Here is a 25293-nt window from a genome sequence, read left to right as displayed (position 1 = left end):
AATGGCCCCCATAGGCTTATATATTTGAATACTTGGTCATTAAGGAGGAACACCACTTGAGAAGGATTAGGAGGGGTGGTCTTTTGGAGTAGGTGTGACTTGTTGGAGGAAGTGTGTCACTGGGTGTGGGCTTTGGGGTTTCAGAAGCCCAAGCCAGACCCAGTGGCTCTGTCTCTCCCTGCTGCCTGTGGATCTGGATGTAGCACTCTTAGCTCCATGCATGTCTGTGTGCCCCCATGCTTCCCGCCATGCTGATAATGGACTAACCCTATGAAACTGTAAGCCAGCCCCAGATAAATGCTTTCCTTTAGAAGAGCTGCTTTGGTCATGGTGTCTCCTCACAGCAATACAACACTGACTAAGCTACCAGGTGTCTCTAATTTGTGGCAAGTTGACATTAAAAAAAAAAATCAACCATTACAATCTGGGACCTACTGCTTTAAGTAACCAGGTGGACACTCTGGGAGAATCAGGCCACGCTCCTTCAGTTTATCATTGAGGACAAGGACTTGATGGGTGCCTCTGCGACAGCGCACTCGGGAAAATGAGCCAACTCCTCCCCCTTGCAGCTGTACGATACACGACAGGATAGGCCAGGCTAAGTCATGTGGTATGGAACGTCTCCCAGCCCTGAAAACCTGCGAGGGTCTGAAGGCCCCTTTGCCCTGGGATTTGAAGGCGATCCTTCAGTCTCCCATCACGTATTTATGATAGCTGTCTCTCCTAGTGCACTTCCCTCCAGGGCCCCCATCTCTCAAGGATCTCTTCTGAAGGCTGCCTCCTGTGAGCTGAGAGGCAGAGCAGTGGCTGGCGGAGCTGAGCAGCATCCCTGATTCTGTTTTCCTCTAGCCAGCCTGCTCATCAGCTTTAGGAAATGGTTAAAGAAACCACTCACTCCCTATGATGTTCGGGGGTCAAACTTAGTGCACTCAGAATTGAAAAAGGCCTTGAAGTTTCACCCTGATAAACATCCAAACGAAGGATAAAGGTCTAAACAGGCTTCTAAAGCTTATGAAGTTCTCTCTGATTCCAAACAAAGGGACAAGGGAGTGATTCAAGAGGGCGGAGCTGGTGGTGGCTTCAGTGCCCCATAGGTATTGCCAGTATGTTCTTTGGAGGAGGAGGAAGGATGCAGACAGGGAAGGGAGGGAGGAGTGGTGTGCAGAGGCTCTTGGGGATCTCGGAGGGCTTGGGTCATGGTGCAGCAAGAAAACCAGCTTCGGAAAAGAGTGTGACTCGTGCTGGAAGTGAAGGTCAGGGTGGCAAGAAAGAATAGTAAGTAGAGGCACTGGCATGCAAATAAAAATTCATCAGATAGGGCCAGGAATGGCAGTGCAAATTCAGACTGTCGTGGAGAACGGCTCAGTTCTGAAGACGCACGGAAAAAGATGCAGTGGAAGAAAGGTGCTCTGAGAGCAGCCTCTGGAAGCTCATATTGACAGCATGAAAGACAGCCAGAGGATCACGTCCATGGTGAGGGAGACCCCAAGCCGGACTGCAGCCAGGAAGGACCATGCCTTTTCTACTTGAAGAGGAGAGCTTTACATGTGAATGGACTTGGAGCTTATTGAAGCATTGTGTGGCTTCCAGAAGCCAGCGTCCATTCTTAACAAGTGACCCACAGGTTTCACCTCTCATCCACACAGTGTTGAGGGTGGAGAAGCCATGCCAGTATACTGTGGACCATGAGAAAAAGAATGTCTAATCATTGAGTTTAAGGTAAACGTCACTGAAAATGGTTCTGTCTTCTGATAAATTCTCTTTGCTGGAAAACTCCTTTCTGAGAAGAAGGATATAGAAGAGACTGGTGAAATCCTTTAGGTAGAGCTTGCGAACTCTGAGCTAAATCAAAGCCAGTGCCATCATAATGAAGAAGACTGTAAGGATGGTGAGCATCACTCCAGTGATGACATTCTGTGTCAAACCTCTCACTGGGGCCAGTGAATAACACTCCCTGCTGGCATTTTATATGCAGTAGTGAAATGAATAGATTTGTAATCATAATATGCTTGCTATTTGGCTATTGTTTTGGTTTTAATACTCAACTATAGTAAGTGCTCTGACTTTACCATGTCTATACGCTGATTGCCGTGTGTCAGAAGACCAATACTTGTAAAATGGCTTTAAAAGCTCCCCAGTGTCTGTTAGTTACACCGTGTCCTGACTCAAGTGTGCATGAAGAGAATCTTAGGCTGATGCTCGAGATGCGTGTGTTGACTTCATTTTATGACTCTTCGTTGTTAAGCTGTGAAATGAAAAGTCTTATTTAGCTGGTAATCAGAAAAAATTTAAGTAGAAATATGTCAGTCTGGTTATATGATGAGGACTCATGGTGACGCCTCAGCTGTTGCTTGAAGGTGACGTAATACAATTTACACAGAAATGAGACCTTCCTCAAGAAGTTTGTCAGCATAGGCTGTTGCTCAAGTGCCTGCATTTCTAGACTGCATTCCCCCTGTGGTACCATCTTCTCTCTCTCTTTCTCTCTCACTCTCTCAAACACACACACACAGACACACACACACACACACTCGTTGGCCAGTTCTGCTGCATTCTTTTGCCCCTCTCTTTGAACTACAATAAGCCTTTGAATAGCAAATTCCAAAGCCAAGTAACTTAGAAATCAGAGGGAAGGGACCTGTGTGTGGAGAGGTGATTTGTGTTCTAACCTAGGAAGATGTCCCAGATACGTCTCTACTCATTTTAAACCCTTTGCGTAGTAAGTGCAATTTAATGTTGGTAGCACAGCAAATCGTAGGCAGCTTTTTTTTTTTTTAAGATTTATTTATTTATTATGTGTACAACATTCCTTCCATGTGTGCCTGAATGCCAGAAGGGGGCGCTGGGTCTCATTATAGATGGCTGTGAGCCACCATGTGGTTGCTGGGAATTGAACTCAGGACCTCTGGAAGAGCAGTCAGTGCTCTTAACCACTGAGCCATTTCTCCAGCCCCATAGGCAGCTTTAATTGTATGTATAAAGTTACATGTGTTCGTGTGCTTGGATCTGGATACCAGAATTTAAGCAGTCATTGAAATGTATGTCCAACCATCTCCTAATAAACTGATTCAAAAGCCCCCAAAACTGAGGCAGAAATTGTAGTCACAATTTCTAGTGAACTCATGTTCAAAGAAATGCAAGTGGCCAGAGGGATTTTTTTTAACTTAGTTATTTTCAGGAGTTCTGTGGCAAAGATTGGTTTTGCACCATTGATGTTGTAAGAAACAGTCTTACGTTTGTGAGGGACTAATTAGCTCTAACTCTCTTGAGGGTTCATGGTCATAGGAGCAGGAAAGACTTAATATTTTTCATTGTTACACACAAACACCCTTTTTTCTGTCTCGAATGAACTGTCTAGAGAACTCGGTGGCTCAGACATGAGGCTCACACCTCTCCTTGCCACACAGCAGATGTCTAAACAGTTGAGCAGAATTACAACTTTGCCTGGAAAAGCCTTCCTAATTGGCAAGGAATGTCTTACAAATAGCCAAATAGTTCCACACAAGAACCCCAGCAGTTCAGCTGAGCCCCAAATAGACAGGAAGGCAGAGCCTGAGTCACACTGCTGAGGAGGAATCACCACCAGCCAGACTTTCTGAAGAATTCAAAACAAATTCCAGATCCTCATTTATCTGCTCACCAGATAGAGATGTAAAAAGCAGCTGACGCCGGCTAAAGTGGGGAGATAAAAAACTGCCCCCAAGTAAAGTGATTCAGCAGCTGCTTGAAATGTTTTGTTTTCATATCTACCCAGGGTCAGCTTGTTGCAGGTGGCAGACACCCCAAAATGCATCTTATCTTCCATCAGGGTTGCCAAGATTGTTAGAGTTATTAAGGGTCAAAGGTGGGGTCCTGAGAGCCCCAATAAATTAAGTCCAACTGCCTGTCCTTAGTAAGCCAATTCAACAAATTAGTATAGTAAAAAATACAAAAAAAAAAAGGAATTATTTAATATGAGCACACTGGGAAGAGGGACAAAGAGGGCCCTTTCCTGATGAGTCCATTTTCAAGGTCCTCATGTGAGGTTAAGGTTTAAGGACCAGAGGACCACACAGCTAAGCCATCCTGGCCGTGGTGCACAATTCATGTCTCTGTTCCAGTCTCTTCTGTAAGATGGCCTGAGAATTACCAGCACGTGACATCTCTTTTCCAGAGACAAGCTCTCTCTGTAGCTGGCACAAGGCTTCAGTCTTTTCTTCTCCCAGCATGAGATTCTTGGAGGGAGATCCCAGCCCACTAAGGTCTTCTGTTAACAATCTGATAGCCAAAAGGAGGAACCCAAGTGTCTTCATGCCTGCCAGGCTACAGGCTGCAAAGCGGCCTTGCTCTAAACAGGTTACAGAGGTTTGGATAGATGTTATCCAAAGGCCCATGTGTTGAAGGCTTGGCCCCCACCCAGCCTGTGTCACTGTTGAGTGTAGTGGAACATTTGAAGATTTGGATCAGCAGGGGAAAATCAGGTCTTTAAGTGGGACTCTAGCCCCCTCCTCTCCCTGCCTTGTTTCCCAGCTTTGTTCTGCCACTCATACCTGCCACGATGTGCGGTAGACCTGAAGCCACAGGCCTGGCAGATCGTGGACAGAAACTGAGGTGAGACTGACCATGGACAGAAACTTTGGAAGCTGTGAGGTGAAACAACCCTCTGTCACTGCCATCAGTCACCTCTGGTGTTTGAGATTGTGTTGGGGAACTGCCTAGCACAGCAGGAATGCAGCCCAGGGCACACAGACCCCACATGAATACACCGGGTGACTTTGTGGACTAGGAAATGCCTTCTCTCAGGACACGTGGACCTGGGGTCCGTCTGGCCATGCTCAGGAGGAAGGTGGCCCTGGAACTAATCCTCCCCAAACTCAGTTCTGTACCACTTGGTGGAGGAAGCTCTGCAGATTGAGTGTTGGCCTGGGGCGTGGTGGTTCAAATGCCTATTTCGGCACCGATTGTATGTGTGAAGGATGGCCTGAGGTATCACAGCCTGTAGGAAAGTGGCCCTGGGTCTCCAGCAGAGGGTAACGAAGGAGAAGAGTAGCTCTGGCCTGAGCTGGCTCCGATGTGAAACATCAGTTATTGACTGCACTCAACCCTCCTCCCAGGTGGCTGCCCTGCGATCTCTTCATCCAGTCTGGCAGAGCTGGTTGCAGTAGCAGGAGGCCATAGGACTTCAGTGTGGCATGAGGCTGCTCTTTCCCACTCCGCAGCTGACTGGGTTCCGGCAAGTTCCTGAGCCCCCAGTGCCTTTGTTTCCCCTTCTATACATTTTCATGTTTGGCAGAGGAGTCTATTAGATACCTGTCTGTATCCATGAGGGACACTTACAGGCTTGTCCAAGCCGTGCCTGTCCCTGTTGTGTGCCCACATGAGCGGAAACAAGGCTGTGTTGTGAGGTGCCTCCAGATAGGAGCTCCATCTTGAAATTCTCCTCCCTCCAGTTGTCACTAGGAACTGCAAGTCACCAACTACATTCTCGGCCAACCTCAGCCATTCTGTTTTGGGTCAGAAGAGTCATGAGCTGGGTTTGCCCTTTGCTGAACAGTCTGGTCACGCAGGTGTCTCTTGCCCCCCTGCGCAGACTTAGTTCCTTGGTTCCTAAGTAGTGTTTTTCCTTCAGCAACCCCGAGAAGGTGCTATATTCAGTTCTGCCCCTTTGGGGTTTACCCACAGTAGGATATCTGGCTGTGGTGAAGGGACAGGCTCTTTTGTACTGACGTTGTGACAGTGTGACAGTGTGCTCACATGGCGTCTGTATACGGAGAGCTGGAAGAAGGAAGCGTGGCCGTGATGGGGCATCTGAGGGCAAGAACTTCCCAGCCATGGAAATGGCTGTAGGAGTGAATGGTTCATGAAGTGTGTATGTGAGGGCCTTCAAGCATGGTGGGAATGACTCAGCTCTTCCCATAAACCCCTGGGGGTGGATCAAAATGCAAGTTCTGAGGCCACGTTCCAGTGGAGCCCGGGAGTCTGCCTTCTGACAGGCTCTGTGGTGATGCTGACCTGGGAATCATGCTGGGTGCAATGGGTTTTGAGAAGGGGAGAAGGCCAGCCTAAAGGGAAGAAGCTACAAAGAGCAGAGCTGTGTCCCAAGGCTCTCTCAGTGTCAAGATGTTCCAGCCTGGGTAGTCTGTGGGAATGGTGTCCCGGGGAGCGGCCTCCAGCTTATCTTCTTCTCCCAACCGCTGCTGCAGGCACTGCAACTTCTTTGCATCTCAGGAAGACAGTGTGCATGCTCTTGACTTCTTCCACTTGCCAAAGTCCACTGAGGACCAGAGAGACTTGTGTATGTGATGAAACCCCAGGGCCCTGAGAGGTACCAGGAAGGCCAGAATTGTGGCTGCTGCCTTTTATCTTCTGTGAAAGATGTTCCTGTCCAACCACAGGAGCCCCGCTCTGTAGCTGTCCTAGTCCTTGCTGTGGCTCAGTGTTCTCAGCTGGCTCCGCTCAGGAGGCTGAGGCCTCTTCTGGCTCCTGGTGCTCAGAGCAGGCAGTGTGGGGCAGATGGGTGCAGAGAGGTGGCAGCAGGTGAGATCCGAGGTAATTCTGGGAAACTGTGGTGGGCCAAGGATGCCAGGCAAATGCCTCAGCTTACCTGAGCTGGCCCTTTTTATCCTAGGCCAGCATCACTCTGGCTGTGACATCGGAGCCCACAGCTATTGCCCCGCCTCGCCCGTTTCTAGATTAACTGCAGGAGTTCCTCTCGTTCACACTGCTTTCACCTTAATAGCAGGATTAGCTGTGCCCTTCTGCCCAAGTGTTGACTTTCAGGTTGTTTCGCTGGCCCTGAAAGGACCTTCTCAGGGGCAGCACCTAGCAGGCTGTGCTTAGGGCAAGCCCAGGACTCTATGCACAGGGTGCCTGACCACAGAACCAGACCCAGCAGCTTCGTCTTCTGGGGAAACCTTTATGTCTGTCAGAGACTCTGGGTTCTCTGGACAAAGCTGACCAAACAGCTTCAGGCACCTGAGTAACAGCCTCTTTGTGTCTAGAGCTGTGTATTCCTTCTCTTGACTCCTGCGCTTTACTCTCTGAAGGTCAGAATTTATTCCTGGAAAACAGACATCACAGTAGTTACCCCTTGAGGCCTCTTGTTGCTATTCAACATCCCTAGTTTCAGAAGACTCTTGAGACCCAGTGAATGGCCTCCATGATTTGTGGGATCAGGCAGGGGACCAGGCCCCCTGTGGAGGAAGGCCCACAGGGCCGGAGTCTTCTTATGCTGCAGCTGCTACTGTTGGTGCCATCATCTCTTGTGAGCCTTTCCTCCTGGGAGCCAGACCTGCTAATGGAGACCAGTAACCCTCAGTCACTACTGACCCTGTCCCTACAGAAGGTTCCCTGCTCCCTCAAATGACGAATGAGAAGCCTGGGTCAATGGGATGTCTTCCATATAAACAAGGGTTCTGCAACAGACACCATAAAACTAAATGTTTGGTTTCCTGGAAGTGGTCCTAGCCCCTGCTTTACCTGAGCGTCTCATATGAAAGGGTCATGGTTGATCAGATAGCTCTGATTCCAGCCACTGGTTCTGGGGGTCTGGTCAGTTGAGGCCCAGCCAGTGTTTCCTGACACCTTCGTGATTAATGGTTCATCTGGGGACTCAGCTTCTCTGGTCCTCTGACAGGTCCATTGTTGGTGTACCACCTTCCCCTCTCCTTCACACCACAAGCTCACCTGAGCCTCAAAGCAGGCACTGGAGAACTGTCTACTTAGGATATATTGGCAAGGATTGTCCCTGTGCAACCTGTAGCCTGGAAGAAGCATCCACTGCTTTCCTTTGAGCCTCTTAGGTGACGTGTATGGAATGTCCTGACTGCCAGTCTTACCATGCAGCTACCCGCTACTTTCTTGCCTGTCCTGCTGTGCAGGGATGGATGATAGTGGGTAAGTGGGGCATAGGAGCCCTGGCAGAGAAGGAGGGCACAGTCTTGCTTGAGGTTTCTTTGACTTTAAGGAAGGACCTTGCCTCCCCTGCTCAGCAATTGGACTAACAGCTCTATAGTTGCACTCAGATGAAACTCCATAGCCTCACAACTCTGCATTGCGCATGTCTGCTGCAGCTGTGCTTAGCAGCAGCCTCTGAGTCAGCCTGCGCCATGTATCTATACTGTGGAATCCCCTGCAGATACCCAGGAAGCAAGTCACTAATCCGCTCACACATCACAGGGACATCATGTGATGCAAGGAGCCACAGACCCCATGACTGCATTTCTGGGGCACACAGAACAAAAAAGGAGTAGCAGTCCCAGGCTAGGGACTGGAGCGGGGACAGACCTGGTTATTCCAGGGATTTTTCAAGGGGTGGACAAGTCCATTCCCTGTCTTGGCAGTGTGTATAAGACTGCATTTATTTGTCAGAATCCTTAGACCCTGTGTATCATAGATACATTTGCTGGGCGTGGTGGTGCATTTCCGTAGTTACAGCACTCAGAGAAGGATCAAGAGTTAGAGACCAGCCTGGGCTATGTTGCAAGGCTGTGTTAAAAAACTGAATTTTGTCTCAGTAAATCTGACCTTAAGTTTAAAAACAACACAAAACATCGTCCTCAAAAATCTGCCTACCTTTCTTCAGAAAAGAAAAAACAAAAAACAAAATAAGCCTGCAATTAAAAAACAAAGTCATCCTGTAAGCCGGTTGGCAGTAGGCACCACCGGCTTGATGGTGATGAATATGTGACTGCCCTCTGATTCCTGTGACAGGCCGCTTAGGGCCAGGGCCTGGCTGCTTATCAGGGCAACCACTCCATTGTTCACCAGATACTTGCAAGTTTCCTCCCAAGGCAGGCTGAAGTCCATGTCAATATTGACTGTAGAGGCCACCGGGTTTCACCATATTTGGTTATCAGTGGAAGAGTCATCTCTAGGATAGTTTCCAGTGGCTTTGCACGGGTGGGCTGTGTTTTATTTAGAGTAAAGAGAACAATGTAAACAAGCTCTTCTGAACTCAAGGTCACTGTGCTAGAAAAGCCACAGGTGCAGATGAAGCTCCATGCAAACCCTTCACTCTCTCCTTTCCTGTTCAGTAGTTAAGCATGAATCTTTTTTTTTTTTTTTTTTTTTTTTTTTTAAAAATATGTGCTTGAGAGCTGGAGAGAGAGAGCCCAGTTTGTAAAGTACTCGCCATGCAATCGTAAGGACCGAGTCAGATCCCTAGCAGTGAGATGGTAGGAATGGTGGAACACATTTGTAATCCTAACTCTAGAGAGGCAGAGAAAGGCTCGTTGGCCACCGGGACTCACTCTGATCACAGAGCTTATGCTAACCAGTGAGCTCTAGGCTAGTTCTCAATAGACAAAGGTGGACAGTGTCCGAGGATCTCCAAATGCATACATGTATATGTGCATATATATTCGCCTCACATACACACACAGTATGTTGACGGGTGTCAGTAGGCCTGTGGCTCCATGGTGCACAGTCCTTTGGAGGAGTCGAGAAACACTGATGGAGTGGTGTGGTCCCTCAGCTGTTCATTTTTCCAGCATCCCACATCTACCTTTGTAGGACCTGAGGGACCTCAGGGCCAATGATGCCCTCTTGCAGAAAGAAAATGGGCTGGGAGTTAGGATTAGCCAGATTATGGGTACCAGGAACCAATCTGTTCTCCTTCAGAGGGATTTTAAAAAGTTTTTAAATTAGTTTTAAATTTGTGTATATGGGGGTTCTGTCTGCTGTCATATTTATGCACCACTTGCATGCCTTGGAGGCCAGAAGAAGATGTTGGATCCCATGGAACTGAAATATGTCAGTTGTAAACTGCCGTGTAGGTCCTGGGGATTGAACCCAGGTCTTCTAGAAGAGCAGCCAGTGTTCCTAACCACTGAGTCATCTTTCTAGTGCCCTGAGGGCTTCTTGAGACAGCCAGCTGCTCCCTGACTCCTCCTGCTTGGCTCTTTCCTGGAGGTGGCAGCTTGGACAGAAAGATGAAGTCCTCCCTCAGTACAGCTCTGTGACCTTCTTCCAGGTCTGCAGACATCCCCCAAGCCACCTGAAGGTTACTTTTCTTGTACCCATGTTAACCCTGTGCGAGCTATCCGTATCTCAGATTCCCTTCCTAGAGGAGGCTTAGGAAAGGTCTGGCAGCTGCCTGCAGTCCCCACCTATAGGTCAGGTGCCTGGGCTGACAGATACCTCTGTAACTATCTGCTTGTCTGCCTTGCCAGCCCCCACAGCAGAGCTGTAGGCCCCAAGGTCTCAGGAGCCAAGACCTGCCTCTGACTTCCTTCTTTCATCTCTCCCTCATCTCATCTTTCCCCCGGCACCCCCAGCCCTGCTCTGGTTTGCTTCTTGTTGCTGTGATAAACACAACTTGGGGAAAAGAGGGCTTATTTCATCTTCCTCTCCGTCACTGAGGGAGGTCATGGCAAGAACTCAAGTAGAAACTGGAGAAATGAGGCTGACCATCTTGCTCACTGGTCTATGCTGAACTAGCTTTCTTATTCAGCCCAGATCCCCTCCGCCCCCGCCTGTGATGGTGTTGCCCACAGTGGGCTGTGCCCTTCTGCGCCAATCATTAAACAAGACAACTCTTTGAAGACATGGATTCAGGGCAATCTGATTAGGATGATTACTCAACTGAGATCCCCCCTTTTCATGTGACTCTGGGTTTTGTCAACCTTACAAAAACACTAACCCATATATCCCCTGCCCCAAAGACAAACACCAAAGCCGGCGACAGCAAGAGCCATGACTGATGGACAGCTGAGCGGTTTACGCGGTGTTCCTGCCCGAGGCTGGTGTTGGGACCAGGGCTAGCTGTGGAGAGGCAGATGGATCCATGGGTTGGCAACTTCAGGATGCAAACTCTTCAGCTTTGCAGGGTTCCCAGGAAGACAGTCTGCATGGTTGGAGTAATGCGAGGGGCCGCAGGATCTCAAAGCTCATAGGCACTGGCTGGTGGGAGAGAACACAGGTTCATGAATTCTTTCTTCTAGTATGTTCTCTACAAGGGGGCCAGTGGTGCCCGTGGAGCTCCTGGTGGGGTGTGATAGTATCCTCAGGCTCCGCCGCTCCAGAAGGAAGATCCAGCAGCACCTAGATGACTTTTGAAACTTAGGGGTGGTCCTTTGCAAGGCCTGAGTTTGTTGGGTAACCAAGGACAGAGCCTGAGGTCAGTCAGGGGAAAAGGTGCTCATTGCCTATGCTCACCCCCCAGCTCCGGCTCGCTGGCTTCAAGAAGACTTCTAGGACCCTGGGTGATGCCTGAGTACAGCCTGTGCTGAAGGCTGGAGGACAGCGCTCCTGGGGCCTGAGTCTGTGTGGACACAGCAGGAGCCAGGCAGGTCAGGCCATCCTCAGGAGGGTTTTAACTGGGACCAGACCCTGGGCTGATGCACTTGAACAAGTCCCTTTGTGAAACACGCTGCTATCCCTTGTGGGGATGGACTCAGCAGAATATTCATGTGTGCTTTATGCTAAGTATAGTGACAATGTGGGCCTCATGGCCACTGTTACCACCTCACCAGGTCTCCTGCCACAGATAAAGATGGTGCTGGGGGCTGTGGTCACACGGAACAGAGTGCAGAAGTGGGGAGATCATCACCATTTCTCTCTGTGTATGTAGTTGCGTGTGTGTGTGTGTGTGTGTGTGTGTGCGCGCGCGCGCATGCGTACAGAGTCTGTGTCACTCTCCACCCTAGTTTTGAGAGCAGGTTTTGCACTGAACCTGGAGCTCACTGATTTGACAATACTAGCCGACCAGCAAATTCGGGGATCTTCATGTCTCCCCCTTTCACATCTGGGATTACAGGTGCACACAGCACACTCAGCTGTTTTTCTTTTTCATGTGGATGCTGGGGATCCAAACTCAGGCCCTCCTGTTTGCATGGCAAGCACTTTAGAAACTGAGTTATGTCTTTTGCTAGGGCTGTGAGCACACCCAGCCCCTCAAGTCTCCATGAGTATTTTTGTGAGATCCTGCCACTCCTTTCAGCTGCCCTTCATCTGCTTTCTGTCACTAGACAGCACTCTACACTTTCAGAAAGGTTTCTTTATAGGTGGAATTACCCAGGATGTTTTCAGCCCAGTTTCTTTTACTCTGTGGTGGTGTGTGATGGTCATTTTTGTATGTTTCACTAGTTCCTACTGCACAGTACTGTCGTGTAATTGCACACTTCATGCTGTCCCTGGTTCCTACTGCACAGTACTGTCGTGTGTGCACACACACTTCATGCTGTCCCTGGTTCTAAATTCCTGAGCCTCGAGGAGGAATTTGATGAAGACGTCCCATTTAGGACTGAGTTCTCTAGAGTCTACCACACTCTCTACATTGCCCAGGTGTGGCTCTCTGTGTTAATCCCCATCTACAGGAAGAAGGAGCTTCTTTGATGTGGGTTGAGCAAGGTGCTGATCTATGGGCATGGCAGTATGCCATCAAGAGTTGTTTTATTGCTGTGTTCCTTTAGTAGAATAATGGTATTAGGTTTCCCCTAGGCCTGTGGCCTTAGCAGTCTCAGGTTCTTGGCTACTTCAGCAATGTTAGGCATGGATTCCAACTTGTGGACTGGGCCTTAAATCCAATCAGAAAGTGGTTGGTTACTCCCACAGCATTGTGCCACTGTTGTGCTGGTGTATCTTGCAGGCAGGCCACTTTATAGATCTCAAGGTTTGTAGCTGGGAGACATTGATGATTATCTTTTCTTCTGGTAGCATGCAAGGTACCTTCCAGTACCGTGAATCGCTAGTCAGTAGGGGTGAGGTTTCTAGTTGGGCACCAGATCATCTTCTCTGCATTTGATGGCATATATAAGTGTTGTCTTCATAGGTGCTTACCATCAGCTTGTGGAAAATAACCAATAGCCTTGGCAATAGTCTGTGATGTTTGGAGGTTTCCTTGGGCCCCTTCGGCCATCAACTCAACAAGATGATGTAACCCGTTGCTGGCACTGAAGGTTTTACTTGATGGCGTAAGATGTCTTGTTGGATCAGCATCACCCCTGTTATTTGGTGATGCCATTTGGATTCTTCCCACATGTAGACATTTTAGAATGCTTTTTACAGTAGGTTTCCATATGGTTTCGTGTTAGCTATCCCTGATTATTGTCTCTCTTCCACCCCTCCCTATTTAAACCTCCTAGCCTAGTCCCTCCTTTGTCTAAGAACACGTTCTATCTCCCCTCCTTGGGAGATTCTCTCCTCTCTCCTTGTCCCTTACTAGGTACCTAACCTCTGTGGTTATTTAGATTGTAGCACACACATTGAAGGCTGAAAAGCTAACCTCCACATAGAAGAGAAATTAGACATTTGTCTTTTGGGATCTGGGCTACCTCAGTATGATTTTTTTTTCTAGCTCTGTCCATTTACCTGAAAATTTTATGATTTCATATTTTTAACAGTGATACTCCAATGTGTAAATGTATCATATTTTGTTTAGCCATTCACTCATTGATGGACCTGTAGGCCGTTTCCAATTTTTGGCTATTATGAATAGAGCAGCAATGAACATGGCTGAACTTGTGTCTCTGTAGTAGGGTGTTGAGTCCTTTGGCTATGTGCCCAAGAGTGGTACAGCTGGATCTTGTGGTGGATTTATTCCCAACTCCCTGAGGAACTGCAACACTGATTTCCATAGTGGCTGTACAAGTTTGTACTCCCATCAGCAATGGATGAGTGTTCCCCTTTCTCCACATCCTTGCCAGCATGAGCTGTCATCTGTTTTATTGATCTTGGCCATTCTGACTGGTATTAGATGAAATCTCAAAGTAGTTTTAATTTGCAATTTCCTGATGACTGGGGGTGTTGAACATTTTTAAAAAGAGTTTCTCAGCCCTTTGTGTTTCATCTTTTGAGAACTCTCTGCTTAGTTCTGCGTCATATTTTTAGAGTGGGTTTTTTGTTTTCTTAGTGTTCTGCTTCTTTAACTCTTTATACATTTTAGATATGAACCCTCCCTTTATTGGATATGTAATTGGTAAAGATCTTTCCCCATTCTATAGGCTGTGCTTTGCCCCAGTGATGGTGTCCTTTACCACACAGAAGCCTTTCAGTTTCATGAGGTCCCATTTGTTAATTGATGCTCTTAGTGCCTGTGCTGTCGGTGCCCTTTCAGAGAGGCTTTCTCTGGGCTGTGAGTTCGAACCACATTCTCCTCTGTCAGATTCAGGGCATCTGGCCTGAAGCTGAGGTCCTTGATCCCTTTGGAGTTAAGTTTGGTGAAGGATGACAAGTAAGGGCCTATTTGCATTCTTCTGCATGCAGCCAGGAGTTTCTTTATTGTTTTTCTTTAGTTGCTAGCACTTTTAGAATCATCTGGAGAAACGATCCCTTAACTCAAAATCATGATGCTTTATATCACTGTTGTCCCGTTAAGAATGTTCTGGTTTATGTCTCATCCTCAGATATGTCATTATTTTGAGTTAAATGTGTAGAAGGTGCAAGGCAGGGTTCCGCTTTGTTCTTTGTGTGTGGCTTGTTGGCGGTGGTGTGTGCTGTCAGCAGCCTGAGGAGCCCCTCCCCTTAAGGACCTCCACTCAGGTAAAGCTGAGTTCTTGATCACCACAGAAAGGAATTTCAGGATGAGCAAAGTTAGTTAGCTTATTGAGTAGAGATAAGAGAAAACACATTTTTCATGGTTAAGGGCAGGTATGTGTAGAGAGAAGTGGGAGAGAGGGAGGGGGGAGTTATTTATTTGGTAAAAAGACATTCTATATTCAGGACAGGGTGTCGGTTCTCAGAACCGGGTAGCACTTGGTGTCTTCACAATGACTATGTAGAGGCTGGAACGGTAACTTAGTGGGTAAGAGCACTGGCTGCACTTCTGGAGGACCTGGTTTGAGTCCTAGCACCCACGTGGGAGGTCACAGCAGCCTATAACTGTAGCCCCAGGTGATCCAGTGCCTCTTCTGGCCTCCCAGGCATACACATGGTGCATGGAGACAAAAATACACACAAAAATAAAAATATAAAAAGTCTTTTAAAATATAGAAAAATCTTTTAGAAAGTGAGCTAGCAATTTTTTCTTAAAATAATTGTATATAAGATTCTATGTTGCCGGGCGGTGGTGGCGCACGCCTTTAATCCCAGCACTCGGGAGGCAGAGGCAGGCGGATCTCTGTGAGTTCGAGACCAGCCTGGTCTACAAGAGCTAGTTCCAGGACAGGCACCAAAGCTACAGAGAAACCCTGTCTCGAAAAAAACCAAAAAAAAAAAAAAAAAAAGATTCTATGCCTTTTAAAGTCACATTGCTTAAAGGATGTGATTTACAACAAGGTTGAAAGAGTAAACAAAATTTAGGTCAAAATGCATGAGCAGGTTTTCCTATTTTTTTATTTTATGTTATAGAATCTCCTCCTGTAAATACAGCTGTGCGGTGGCTTTGGTGGCACACTGTTTATTTTCAGGACGGGAGAGACGTGCTGGCGTAGACGCAGCGCCGTGGCACTCGGCCCGGATGAGCACAGTTGCTATTTCTAGCAGCCTGGTTGAGGTGTCTTGGAAAACACTGTCTCTGTTGGCTTCATTAACTATGTTGAGCATTCTTGACTCTCAGCCGGTAGGAAGCTCAAATAAATCCCAGGCTGAAGGGCTTCATTGTCTTCCCATGGCCCCTTAGCTCTCCCCGACTTCCTTCCTGCCTCATCCCTCCATCGCCTCAGCACTTTGTTGAAAGGATTACTCTCTCCCTGTTTGTCTGGTTTGGTGCCTGGTGGGGAAGCAGTTGATGAGTATATGAGAGTTTTTCTGGATTCTGTATGTTCGTTTTTATGCTAGCACCATGACATCCGTGTTGATGGCTGTCACTGGTAACAAGTTTGAAATCAGGACGTGTATGAAGTCCTCTTTCTCAAGATTGTGTTGGCTATTTGGATGCCCTACCATACGAATGGTTTATCCTATTAATTTCTACAAAGAAACCAGCTGAGATTCTTCTGTACACCCTTTTAAAAGAACACTATATGCCAGAGTGTTCCGACAATGATTGTGTAGGCATCTCCCTTCCCACTTGCCGGCAGAGTCATTCTCAAGGGTGGGGCTGCCCATCCCTTCCTGATGTACTCGGGAGTGAGCTCTGTCTTCATGGGATGCTACAGACAGTTCTGTCGCCAAAATTAGAATCCAGATAATCTGCCGGACTTCTTTAGGGTTTTCCCTCCTCCTGCGCTCCCTCCCTCTCCCTCTCCCTCTCCCTCTCCCTCTCCCTCTCCCTCTCCCTCTTCTTCTCCCTCTCCCTCCCCCCCCCACATCTGTGTGTGGGGGCAGTGTCTCCCCGCATTACAGGACCATAGCAGGTCTGCCTCCCTTGCCTTTTGCTGCAGCTCCTTAGGTAGAAAGTGAACTCAAGCAGTGGGCTGACTGGAAATGGCAGCCAGTACTAGATTAGCTAGGGCTTTGTGCCCTGGTTGCCAAGTGTGACTGAGACCCTGTCCAGGCAGCCCATTGCACAGGTGAATCTGCACGGGGAGGAGCCTGGCTCCCCAGTCAGGTTGGTGGAAACAGAGGACAATTTCATCAGAGGTTCCAGTTGGGCTCCATGACAGTAGCTTGTAGAGGATTCAGAGTTCCAAGGTGGAAAATATCCCCTGGCAAGACAAAGATGGGCCTCAGAAAGGAACTAGTCTGCCAGTACCTGAATGACAGGCGGTACTGAGTGTTGGAAATTGCGACTGAGAGCAGGACCACATCAGGCCGAAAGCAGCAAGGGGGCGTGTCGGATAGGGAGGCCTGGGTGAGACCTTGCTCTCTGGCTCATGAGAGTGATGAAGGGCTGTGGTGGATGCTGCTGAGCTCCCACGCCACACCACCCAGGCAGAGTGAGGAGTGATGGTCCAGACCCTGCCAGGGTATGTGCTGTTGTACAGCAGCTGGCTGAATGCACAGGTGTGTTCCAGCATCTGTCCTGGGCTAGGAAACATGGACATACGGGGTGAGCTTTCTCATGCTTCTGTTCCAGTCTCTCTAGGACTATTGGGACAAGGGACACTCGGTGGCCTTGGCAGCCTCAGCTGTGCCTACAACTCCTCTGGGCCAGAGGTTGTCCCAAATCCAATCCCTGCTCTAGAACCCTGAGCATCTGGTGAAAGAATGGGTAGTGGGAGTCTGGGTTTCTCTAGAGCCTGCCTTGTGGTGAGGGAGGCAGGAGCCACAGGTCCTCTGGAATGTCTCCTCTTACCTATTGTCATCTTCATGTCATCTTGCTCCATGTGGGGGAAAACTGCGCCCTTATCTCAGAGATTAAAATGAAACAAACGACACCTCGCCCAGCGAGCGTCATGCTCCCAACACAGCTCCAAGAATTTCAGGTGCAGTGATTCCCTGTTCCTCACAGTGGCTCTGAGGCAGATTGCTAGTAGTTTATTCTTACAGAAAGGGAAGCTACAGCAGAGAGGCAATGAATCACCTGTCAAGGCAGTGTGAGAGGAGCTGGTTCTGGAGCCCAGAAGCTAGTGCTCCACAGACCCACGTTCTGCTGTGCACCGTCTAGATGCCTAGCAGCTAGTTCTTCCGTGAACACAGACAGCCCGTCTCTTTTCCAATGGGGCACTTAGAATATTCACCTTGGGCCCGAGAGGTTACGACAAGACCACTTGCTGTTCTTCCGGAGGACCCAGTGCCGTTACCAGCACCCACATCCGGTGGCTTCAGCAACCTGGTACTCTATAGTTCCAGGGGCGCCAACTCTCTCTTCTGGCCATTCACACACGTCACACCCATCCACCCACATCCACAAAGGAAAATTAAAAGTGAACCTTAAATTAAGAAAATTTACCCTCACTAGCCACTCCTTCCACAATTTCTTGGAGCTATGAACAGTAAGCAAGAGGAGGTTTCCAGAAAATCATCTCGTCCCCAGAAGCAGCACTGCTGGCTTTGTAGCTCTCGCTGGAAGAGCCAGCCCGCTCTCATTAGTCAATTCCACTGTGCCCAGTGGCTCCCTGCGGGAGAAGCCCGTGCTGGTGTTTTCAGTAATGAGACACATTTGGCTTTAATCACACTCATGGCATAAAAATAAGAGCGCCATCGCTGCTTTCGTTTCCTTTTCAAAGCACCTTACTGTCTGCCAGTTACTGACCTATAACAGACACCAGGTAAATGGTGGCTGTGTGGGCGGAATGATACACGAATATAAATGGTGGATATATAGGTAGGTGGAGAGATGGATGCTTAGGGGTGCAAATGCATGGGTGGATGGATGGATGCGTGGGTGGTATGGATGGACCGCAGGTGGATGGGCAGGGTCTGTGTCAGTAGATGAATAGAGCGGATGAGTGGCGTCGTGGGAGGATATTTCCTGTAGCCTTCTTGAGCTGGAGACTGACTCTGCTCTGGGTTATGAGCACTGCAAGTCCACTCACAGGATATCCTGCAGGCCCTAGCCTTCTTTGGTCCTACCCGCAACAGAGCTGCCAGCATCCCTGAGAGAGGGCACTGGAAGACACGATTCTCTGTGACGGCAGAATGAATAGAAGCATCTATTTCCCAAGCACTTGCCTGGTTCTGAGCTTAGCATGTTTATAGGTCTGGAATCCCTCAGGAACTATGGTCATGCAGTTATTTAGCAGAGGAAATGGCCCAAGGGCACCTCGTTTGTAAGGACTGACTTTACACACCAGGCTCACACCTTAATCCCACACGGAAGCAGAGGCAGGCGGACCTCTGAGTTTGAGGCCAGCTCGGTCTACAGAGTGAGTAGGACAGCCAAAGCTACGTAGTGAGACCATATATATATATATATATATATATATATATATATATATATATATATAGAGAGAGAGAGAGAGAGAGAGAGAGACTCCATGATCCATGACCCGAGCATGCTGGAAATCTACAGCAGAAGCAGCATTTCCTTGCTTGCACTGGTGCCTCCTGGGGCCGTTTCCTACATCCAACATCCTAGCGTCTGTGTGGCAGGGACAGGTCCCCATGGGTGTCTGAAAGTTCCTGGCTTTGACATCATACATTCACACTGCATAGGATCATCACGAAGACAGTTTTCTTTCCTGTGGGCAGTGACCAGGGCTGCATACTGCACGGGGTCTGGCAACAGACCAGGTTCACATATGAGGCCTGCTGGAGGCTGTGTGGGCTTCTGGCGTGCATGAACAACAGCGAAGGCTGATGGGGCTTCATAAGGGCTGGCCACAGTGGTCCCATCATAGAGATTTTTCATCACGGAGTATTAATAGAAAATTCAGAATGCTTGATTGTTGGATAAAATATGCTTTATCTTTTTTTCTTCTTGGCAATGCCAAGAAATAGGACCCAGCACCTTGTACATGGTATGCAAGCACTCTACCACTGAACCACACCCCAGCTCCTGTCTTAAATGTATGTTTTTGGTGCTTTGAATTGGACCAAAACTCATCATGAGCTGCTAGTTAAGACCCCTGTCTGAGGCCAGTGGTTGTAGTGCCTGGTGACACCAAGAGCAGAGTCCTGGAAACTCCAGTGAGGTCATCCCTTCTGGCTAAAATGGCAGGTGTGTGCTACCGCTATGGCCAGCCTGGCATCATTACCATGGCCAGAACACCTTCCCAACCTGAGCGGGACCAGGAAGAAAGAGGACAGTGTCCTTGCTCATGTAGCTATAGACCCAGGGAAGACAGAGCATTCATACCCCCTGGGAGAGATAGTTGTGCCAGAGTGTTCCTGTCCATCACCTGGTCTGACTCTCCCACCGTACAGGGAGGTAGCTGAGTCAGCATGGTAGCAGACTGATGACAGCCACATCCCTGGGTGAGTGATCTCACGAGTGCTAATGGGCTGCTTCTGAAGGACCCACAGGATTTCCTGTGTCAGCGGCTGTCACTGCAGCCCTGGCTCCTTGCCTCTTGGATGAAGTGTGTAGTTCAGCATCCAGCACAAGGACTGCAGAACGGAGTCACCCTGGATCCGGGAGTCTGACTTGATTGGCTCAAATGAACAGATTTTTGGTCCAAGTGATGAGGTTATTAGTGATACCTTTTTTCCATTTTCTGTGAGGCCCGTGGTGCCATTTTGTTCAAATAGTACATCCTCACTTGCTCTCTCACAGGCTAAGCGACAGATGGGGTTGGCAGTGTGAGGGAGGCCCCAGTGTGACGGTGCTCAAGGGTCCCTCCTCCTGTTTCCAGAACACCGAAAGCTGGAAACAGCTGAGCTTGGGTGTCAGGGACCCAGGGCTTGTCTGGGCTTTCCTGGGCTCAGTTTGCTTGACTACAGCGTGGCCTCCCTCCTGCTGCCTGGGAGTATTCTTGTAGTGTGAGCTTCAGTAGGCCTGCCATGAACCCTTGGTTGTTTAGGGGTGCATGCTGAAGGGCTTCATTAAGCCAGGAGGAAAGACCTGCCTTCAGGGGACGAGGAGGGGCCTGCAGGGTCCATGTCATTGGCTGTCAGTCTCGATCTCTCATCTGACCCTACAGACAAGGTCCAAAGGGTGTGGCTTCTAACAGCTTCCTGGGGTTGTCCGCTCAGTGAAGCATCCACACCCCAAGTGCACAGCTTCTCCAGCCTTGACATCTTGACCACGGTGTCATCGTCAGAACCCTTCCATTCCCCTTGGCTTCTTCCTAGGCCATTCCCAATGCCTTGTTCACTGGTTCCATTCAACCGATATTGGGATTCCTCCTCTTCTTCCTTCTTTCCCTTCCTCCCTCAGGAAAGTCCCCCAAACTGTGACTCTCATTCCAGGATCTTTGCGTGATGCAGGTTATTGGAGGGTCCCTTAGGGACAGAGATATGTTGTTATGTGACCCCATATGTCCTGATACTTTTATATATGAGGATATTATCAACTGGGAGAAGAAATATCAGTGACCCAGAGATGTGTGCTGACTTGTCTTATGTCAACTTGACACAAGCTAGAGTTATGTTAGAGGAGGGAGCCTCAATTGGGAAAATGCTTCCATACGATCTGGCTGTAGGAGATTTTCTTATTAGTGATTCATGGGGGAGGACCCAGTCCATCGTGGGTAGGATCATCCTGGACTGATAGCCCTCGGTTCTATAAGAAAGCAAGCTTCATAAGCCTTGATGAGCAAGCCAGTAAGCAGCTCTCCTCCATGGCCTCTGCATCAGATCCTCCTCCAGGTTCCTGCCCTGCTTGAGTTCCTGCCCTCGCTACTTTGGATGATGGAAGAACTGTTACGTGGAGTACGTGGAGTGAAATAAACCCTTTCCTTCCCCACTGACTTTTGATCCTGGTGTATCATCACAGCAATAGTAATGTTAATTAAGACAACAGCAGACATGCTGATTAGGCTTTTGGATAGAGAGACTTCTAGGCTGGGGTCTAAGGGGAAGACTCCAGTTGTGGGTAGGAATTTCCCATGCATTAGAAGAGCAATGACTCCGCAGCACTGATGCTTTACTAGTGGTGTCACTAACAATATCAGCGCTAACGAGGGTTACCAACCCTCTGCCCCATCCAGAAGTTCCCTTAGCCGACCTCAGAAAGCTAAAAGAATTCCCATTTGATCCTTGCGATTCCTTAGAAGAAGGATAACACATGGTAACACATGACCATTAAAAAAAAAAAAAAAGACGTGAGTGCTCACTGCCAGCATTATTCAAAACAGCCAAAATGACAATTCCCTGATGCCCACCACCCTGTGACTGGGAAGGTAACGTGTCAAGGACTGGCGTCCATGTACCTGCTGTGGGTCTGTGTGAAGTGTTGGAATGGCAAGTCTCTGGAGATGGAGAGCAGACTGGTGGGCCTTGGGGGTGGGGAAGGAAGGTGGGGTGGGTAGAGGCTTTTCTGCAGGGTGATGGAAAGGCCTGGAAGAAGGCATAGTTGCTGTGGCACAACTGAAAAACCCTTTTGAATTTCGTTCCAAACAGGAACACATGAAGTGGTCCCAAAGTGTATGCTGAAGTGGCTTTAGGCCATAGGCATTTGGGTCATGGAGCCCCGAGGCCCTCCTTCCTTCTTCTACCTAAGAGAGAGAACCCAGCATCCATCCCATGGGGCTGAAGTGAGGGGTACCTTCCACAAAGGTCTTAGGGCTGTTTTCCTTCCAAGAGAACTGGCAACTGCACTGAGAACTGGTGAAGGAGAAGGCCTGGGAGAGAGCCCCTCCCCCTCCTTCCCTTATGTGGACTCTGAAGATAGCGTCTCCAGGGATGCCGGAGATGGAGATTCAGTGGCCCTAAGCCAATTAATTCATCAGTACCTGGAGCTGGTGAGCCCTTCCCCACTAATCAGCTTCCCCAAATGGCAGGCCAGTTTGGGAAATCAGCTGGGCATCAGACGGCGACTGTAGGGCAGGATGGTGACAGATGCAGTGACTGGCCCTTGTGTGCTGTGCCCCAGAGTGGCGGGACTGAAAGAGTGCAGTTGCTATGAGACATGGTTCAGGCTCTCCTCAGCAAATTAAAGTTACTGGCAGTGTCAGCAGTGTGGGGGCTTTGGAACCCCCAATGGATATACGCTTCTTATGGCGGCAGTCTGGTCTGGGCAAGCCGTAGTAAATTGAAACTATCACAAATCATAAATAAAAAATTTCTCTGGGGGATTGTGAGTTGACTCAGCAAGTTAAGGGGCTTGCTGCCAAGTCTGGTGACCTGAATTCGATCCCTAGAGCCCACATGGTAGAAGGAATGAACAGTTGTCCTCTGACTTCCACACGAATTCCGTGGTTCTTGTGCATGCATGCATGCATGCCTGCCTGTGTGCTTGCCTGCCTGTGTGCATGCATGTGTGTGTGTGTATGTGTGTACAGGTTTCCATACCTATACACGAACATAGTAGTAAATGTAAAAACAAAAACAGACGAAAACCCCCAGTGGATGCATTTAGCATATCTAACCAAATAAGTATCTGAGCTCAGCCACTCTTGCTATAACAGGCCGAGCTTGACAGAAGCACAACCTATTTTATGATAAATTGTTGACTAACTCATGTCGTTTATTGACTAAGTGTAGCCCCCCGCCAAATTCTGCCTGTGTAACCCACTGTAGAGGAGCAGTCAATTCCCCGATGACCTTTGGAGCTATACCTCAGACACTGGTCAGCACTGTGAGCGGATTAGATCACATGCCATTACTCTGGGAAGAACTAAATTCACATTTAGAGTGTGGGCTCTACCGAAAACATTTTGTACCATTCTAAAACTGAACAAGTTCCAAGTTGAGTTGAGGGCCATTCATACACACATACATGGACACGGAGATGGATGCTCGGACACACACATGCATGTGCACAGACACATGGACATGCACATGTGCACACACACACATGTGCACACACATATTCACATTCAGAACACGGGAGGGTGGATAGCTCACTCTCATCATTAGGCATCCAGAGTGTATGTTTGCTCTTTGGCATCCTTTCCCCCCCTCCCTTCTCTGCATTAGCAGAGAGTTCATCTGAGCACCTGGGTCAGGCACAATGCCCCAGGAGCCCAGTGGGCAACCCTAGCAACGTGCACATGAATGTGTGCAGGGAACTCAGGTAGGCTCTGCAGAGAGTTTCTTCTTCTGGCTACTGAATACAGAGTTGAAATGTGACTAGCTGGAAATGAAAGGGTTCTAAGACTGAAAATCATACATGTGCAGTCTGTACCTTGGGGAGAGGCCAGGCTGAGCGCAGAGTGAGGGTGAAGGACCGCCTCTCCTTTGTCTTGCTCCTTGAAACAATTGTGTGAGAGTTCCTGGTTGTGACAGGAAGAGGCGTGGGGCCCCCATTTCTGGGCTAGATCTTGTCTCTTTCTGAATGATAGGCACCTCTAGAGCTGCACGAGATGGGGCACACGGCTTCCAGGACGGCCTGAGAATGAAGTCCCCACATTTAGGCATGACTGTCAGCCTGGTAGCCACCCCAGCCTGCCTACACAAGGGTTGGTGGAGATCCCGTGAACAGCCCTGAGGTGTAACTGACTCCCAGCTGACCAGAGTTGCTGTGCCCCTATAGTTTGCCTTCCTTGGAACTGGGCCTGGGCACCCAGACCTGCTTCTTCCACCCTCCCTGAACCCCAGCAAACACCTCACCTCTCGCTCTTATTCTCGGCCCTTCATGCAGGTAGCAAGGTGGGAGCAGAGAACTCGCAAGTTGAGCAGGGCCTTCGGGTCCCCCTACCTAGCCTGCTATTTCCTGGGCAGCAGCATCCTGCTTCTGAACGTCCTCCGCTCCCACTGGTAAGCCCTGGGCCACCGTGAAAGTCATGGTCAGGAGAGGGAGGGCCACCAGGTCCACCAGTGTCTGGGAGTTCTATGTCAGAGTGTCCAGGGAACACTGCTCCCAGAGGCCTCGGGCCACTGTCAGCCACCTGGACCTCTGCGGACAGAGGAAGCCTGGTGATTTTGAATATGACATTTCATTGTCCAGTGAAAGGAACAGCTTGAGCAGAGGGGACAACACCTGGGGAGAGTCCCCTTGCTTATAATGCCAGAGCTCTCTCTACCATACGCCAAGATGGGAGACAGACCCTGTGGCCAGGAGGCCCTAGGGGCAAGGACCATCAGAAGCCATTGGCCTATCTGTTGACTTGGGACATGTTGCCTTCCTGGCATCAAGGAAAATGGCCGGAGCAGTTGATGATGTGGGTGGTGAGGCTAGGGAGCATAAGCTCCGCATAGACCTCCCTTCCTGGCGTGGGCCTAGCTGAACTAACACTGCACCATAGGGTCTCAGGCTGTGCAGGAAGGCAGCAGAATCTATCGTTCAGATGTGGCTCAAGACTAGCATGGCTACTTCTGAGCCTTGGGTCTGCTTCTCAGGTCCCGTGGATTTCATCACAGGCCTTGTGCATACAGAGGCTAGAGGAAGCCTGCATGCTGCTTTAGGGAATAAAGACGGTAGTGGGCAGAACAGTAACTCATTCCTGGCTTCATGTTGCAGTTTAGAAGTTGAGCGTGTGGAGGCTGAAGAAGTACCCTGGTCACTGAGGCCGATCCCTTAGATAGGACGTGCACACCTGGCCTGGCCGCTCCACTTAGCCTGGCTTGGCTCTATAGGTGCATGATGCACCTATGAGGTGGCCATCTAGTCACCCAGTATCTGGTGTGTGGGAAGCCAGGCAGGGGTGATTGATGGACCCAGGTCCCTCATACCCACATTCTGTAAACTGACCCAAGCTTCCCCATGGCAGGACACCGTAAAATCAGACCCTTGTTTTTTTCCCCTCCTATCGGTCAGGAGTGGGGGGGTGGGGCAAGGGTCCCACTCAACTTGTCTCTCTGCCAGAGCCCAGTCTATGCCTCCTAGACATCTCCAGGTTGGACAAGTACCACGAATGTCACCATCCTTAGAGGGAGCAGGTCCTTTGACACCTATCCTGGGTTGGCACATGAAGACTCTTGTAGGGTGGCCTTTTCCATCCCCACAAGAAGGTAAAAATGTGGCTCAAGGCTGTACCTCTGATTCCCCATGCCATGTGACCGGTCCTC

At 49.2% G+C, this 25293-nt stretch overlaps 1 protein-coding gene across 2 annotated transcripts in view; it reads left to right on the top strand.

Annotated features, from left to right (window-relative positions):
• Window positions 1-25293, top strand: part of Pemt (phosphatidylethanolamine N-methyltransferase) — a 75927-nt gene that overhangs the window by 37384 nt on the left and 13250 nt on the right. For both annotated transcript variants that reach the window (XM_057775535.1, XM_057775534.1), the window contains one exon: window positions 23927-24042. In XM_057775535.1, the coding sequence (XP_057631518.1) occupies window positions 23927-24042 (116 nt within the window). The remainder of the gene's footprint in view (window positions 1-23926; window positions 24043-25293) is intronic.

Source organism: Chionomys nivalis, chromosome 7, assembly GCF_950005125.1.
Source record: "Chionomys nivalis chromosome 7, mChiNiv1.1, whole genome shotgun sequence".
In the NCBI taxonomy this organism is placed as follows: domain Eukaryota; kingdom Metazoa; phylum Chordata; class Mammalia; order Rodentia; family Cricetidae; genus Chionomys; species Chionomys nivalis.
This window is presented reverse-complemented; position numbering and strand designations above follow the sequence as displayed.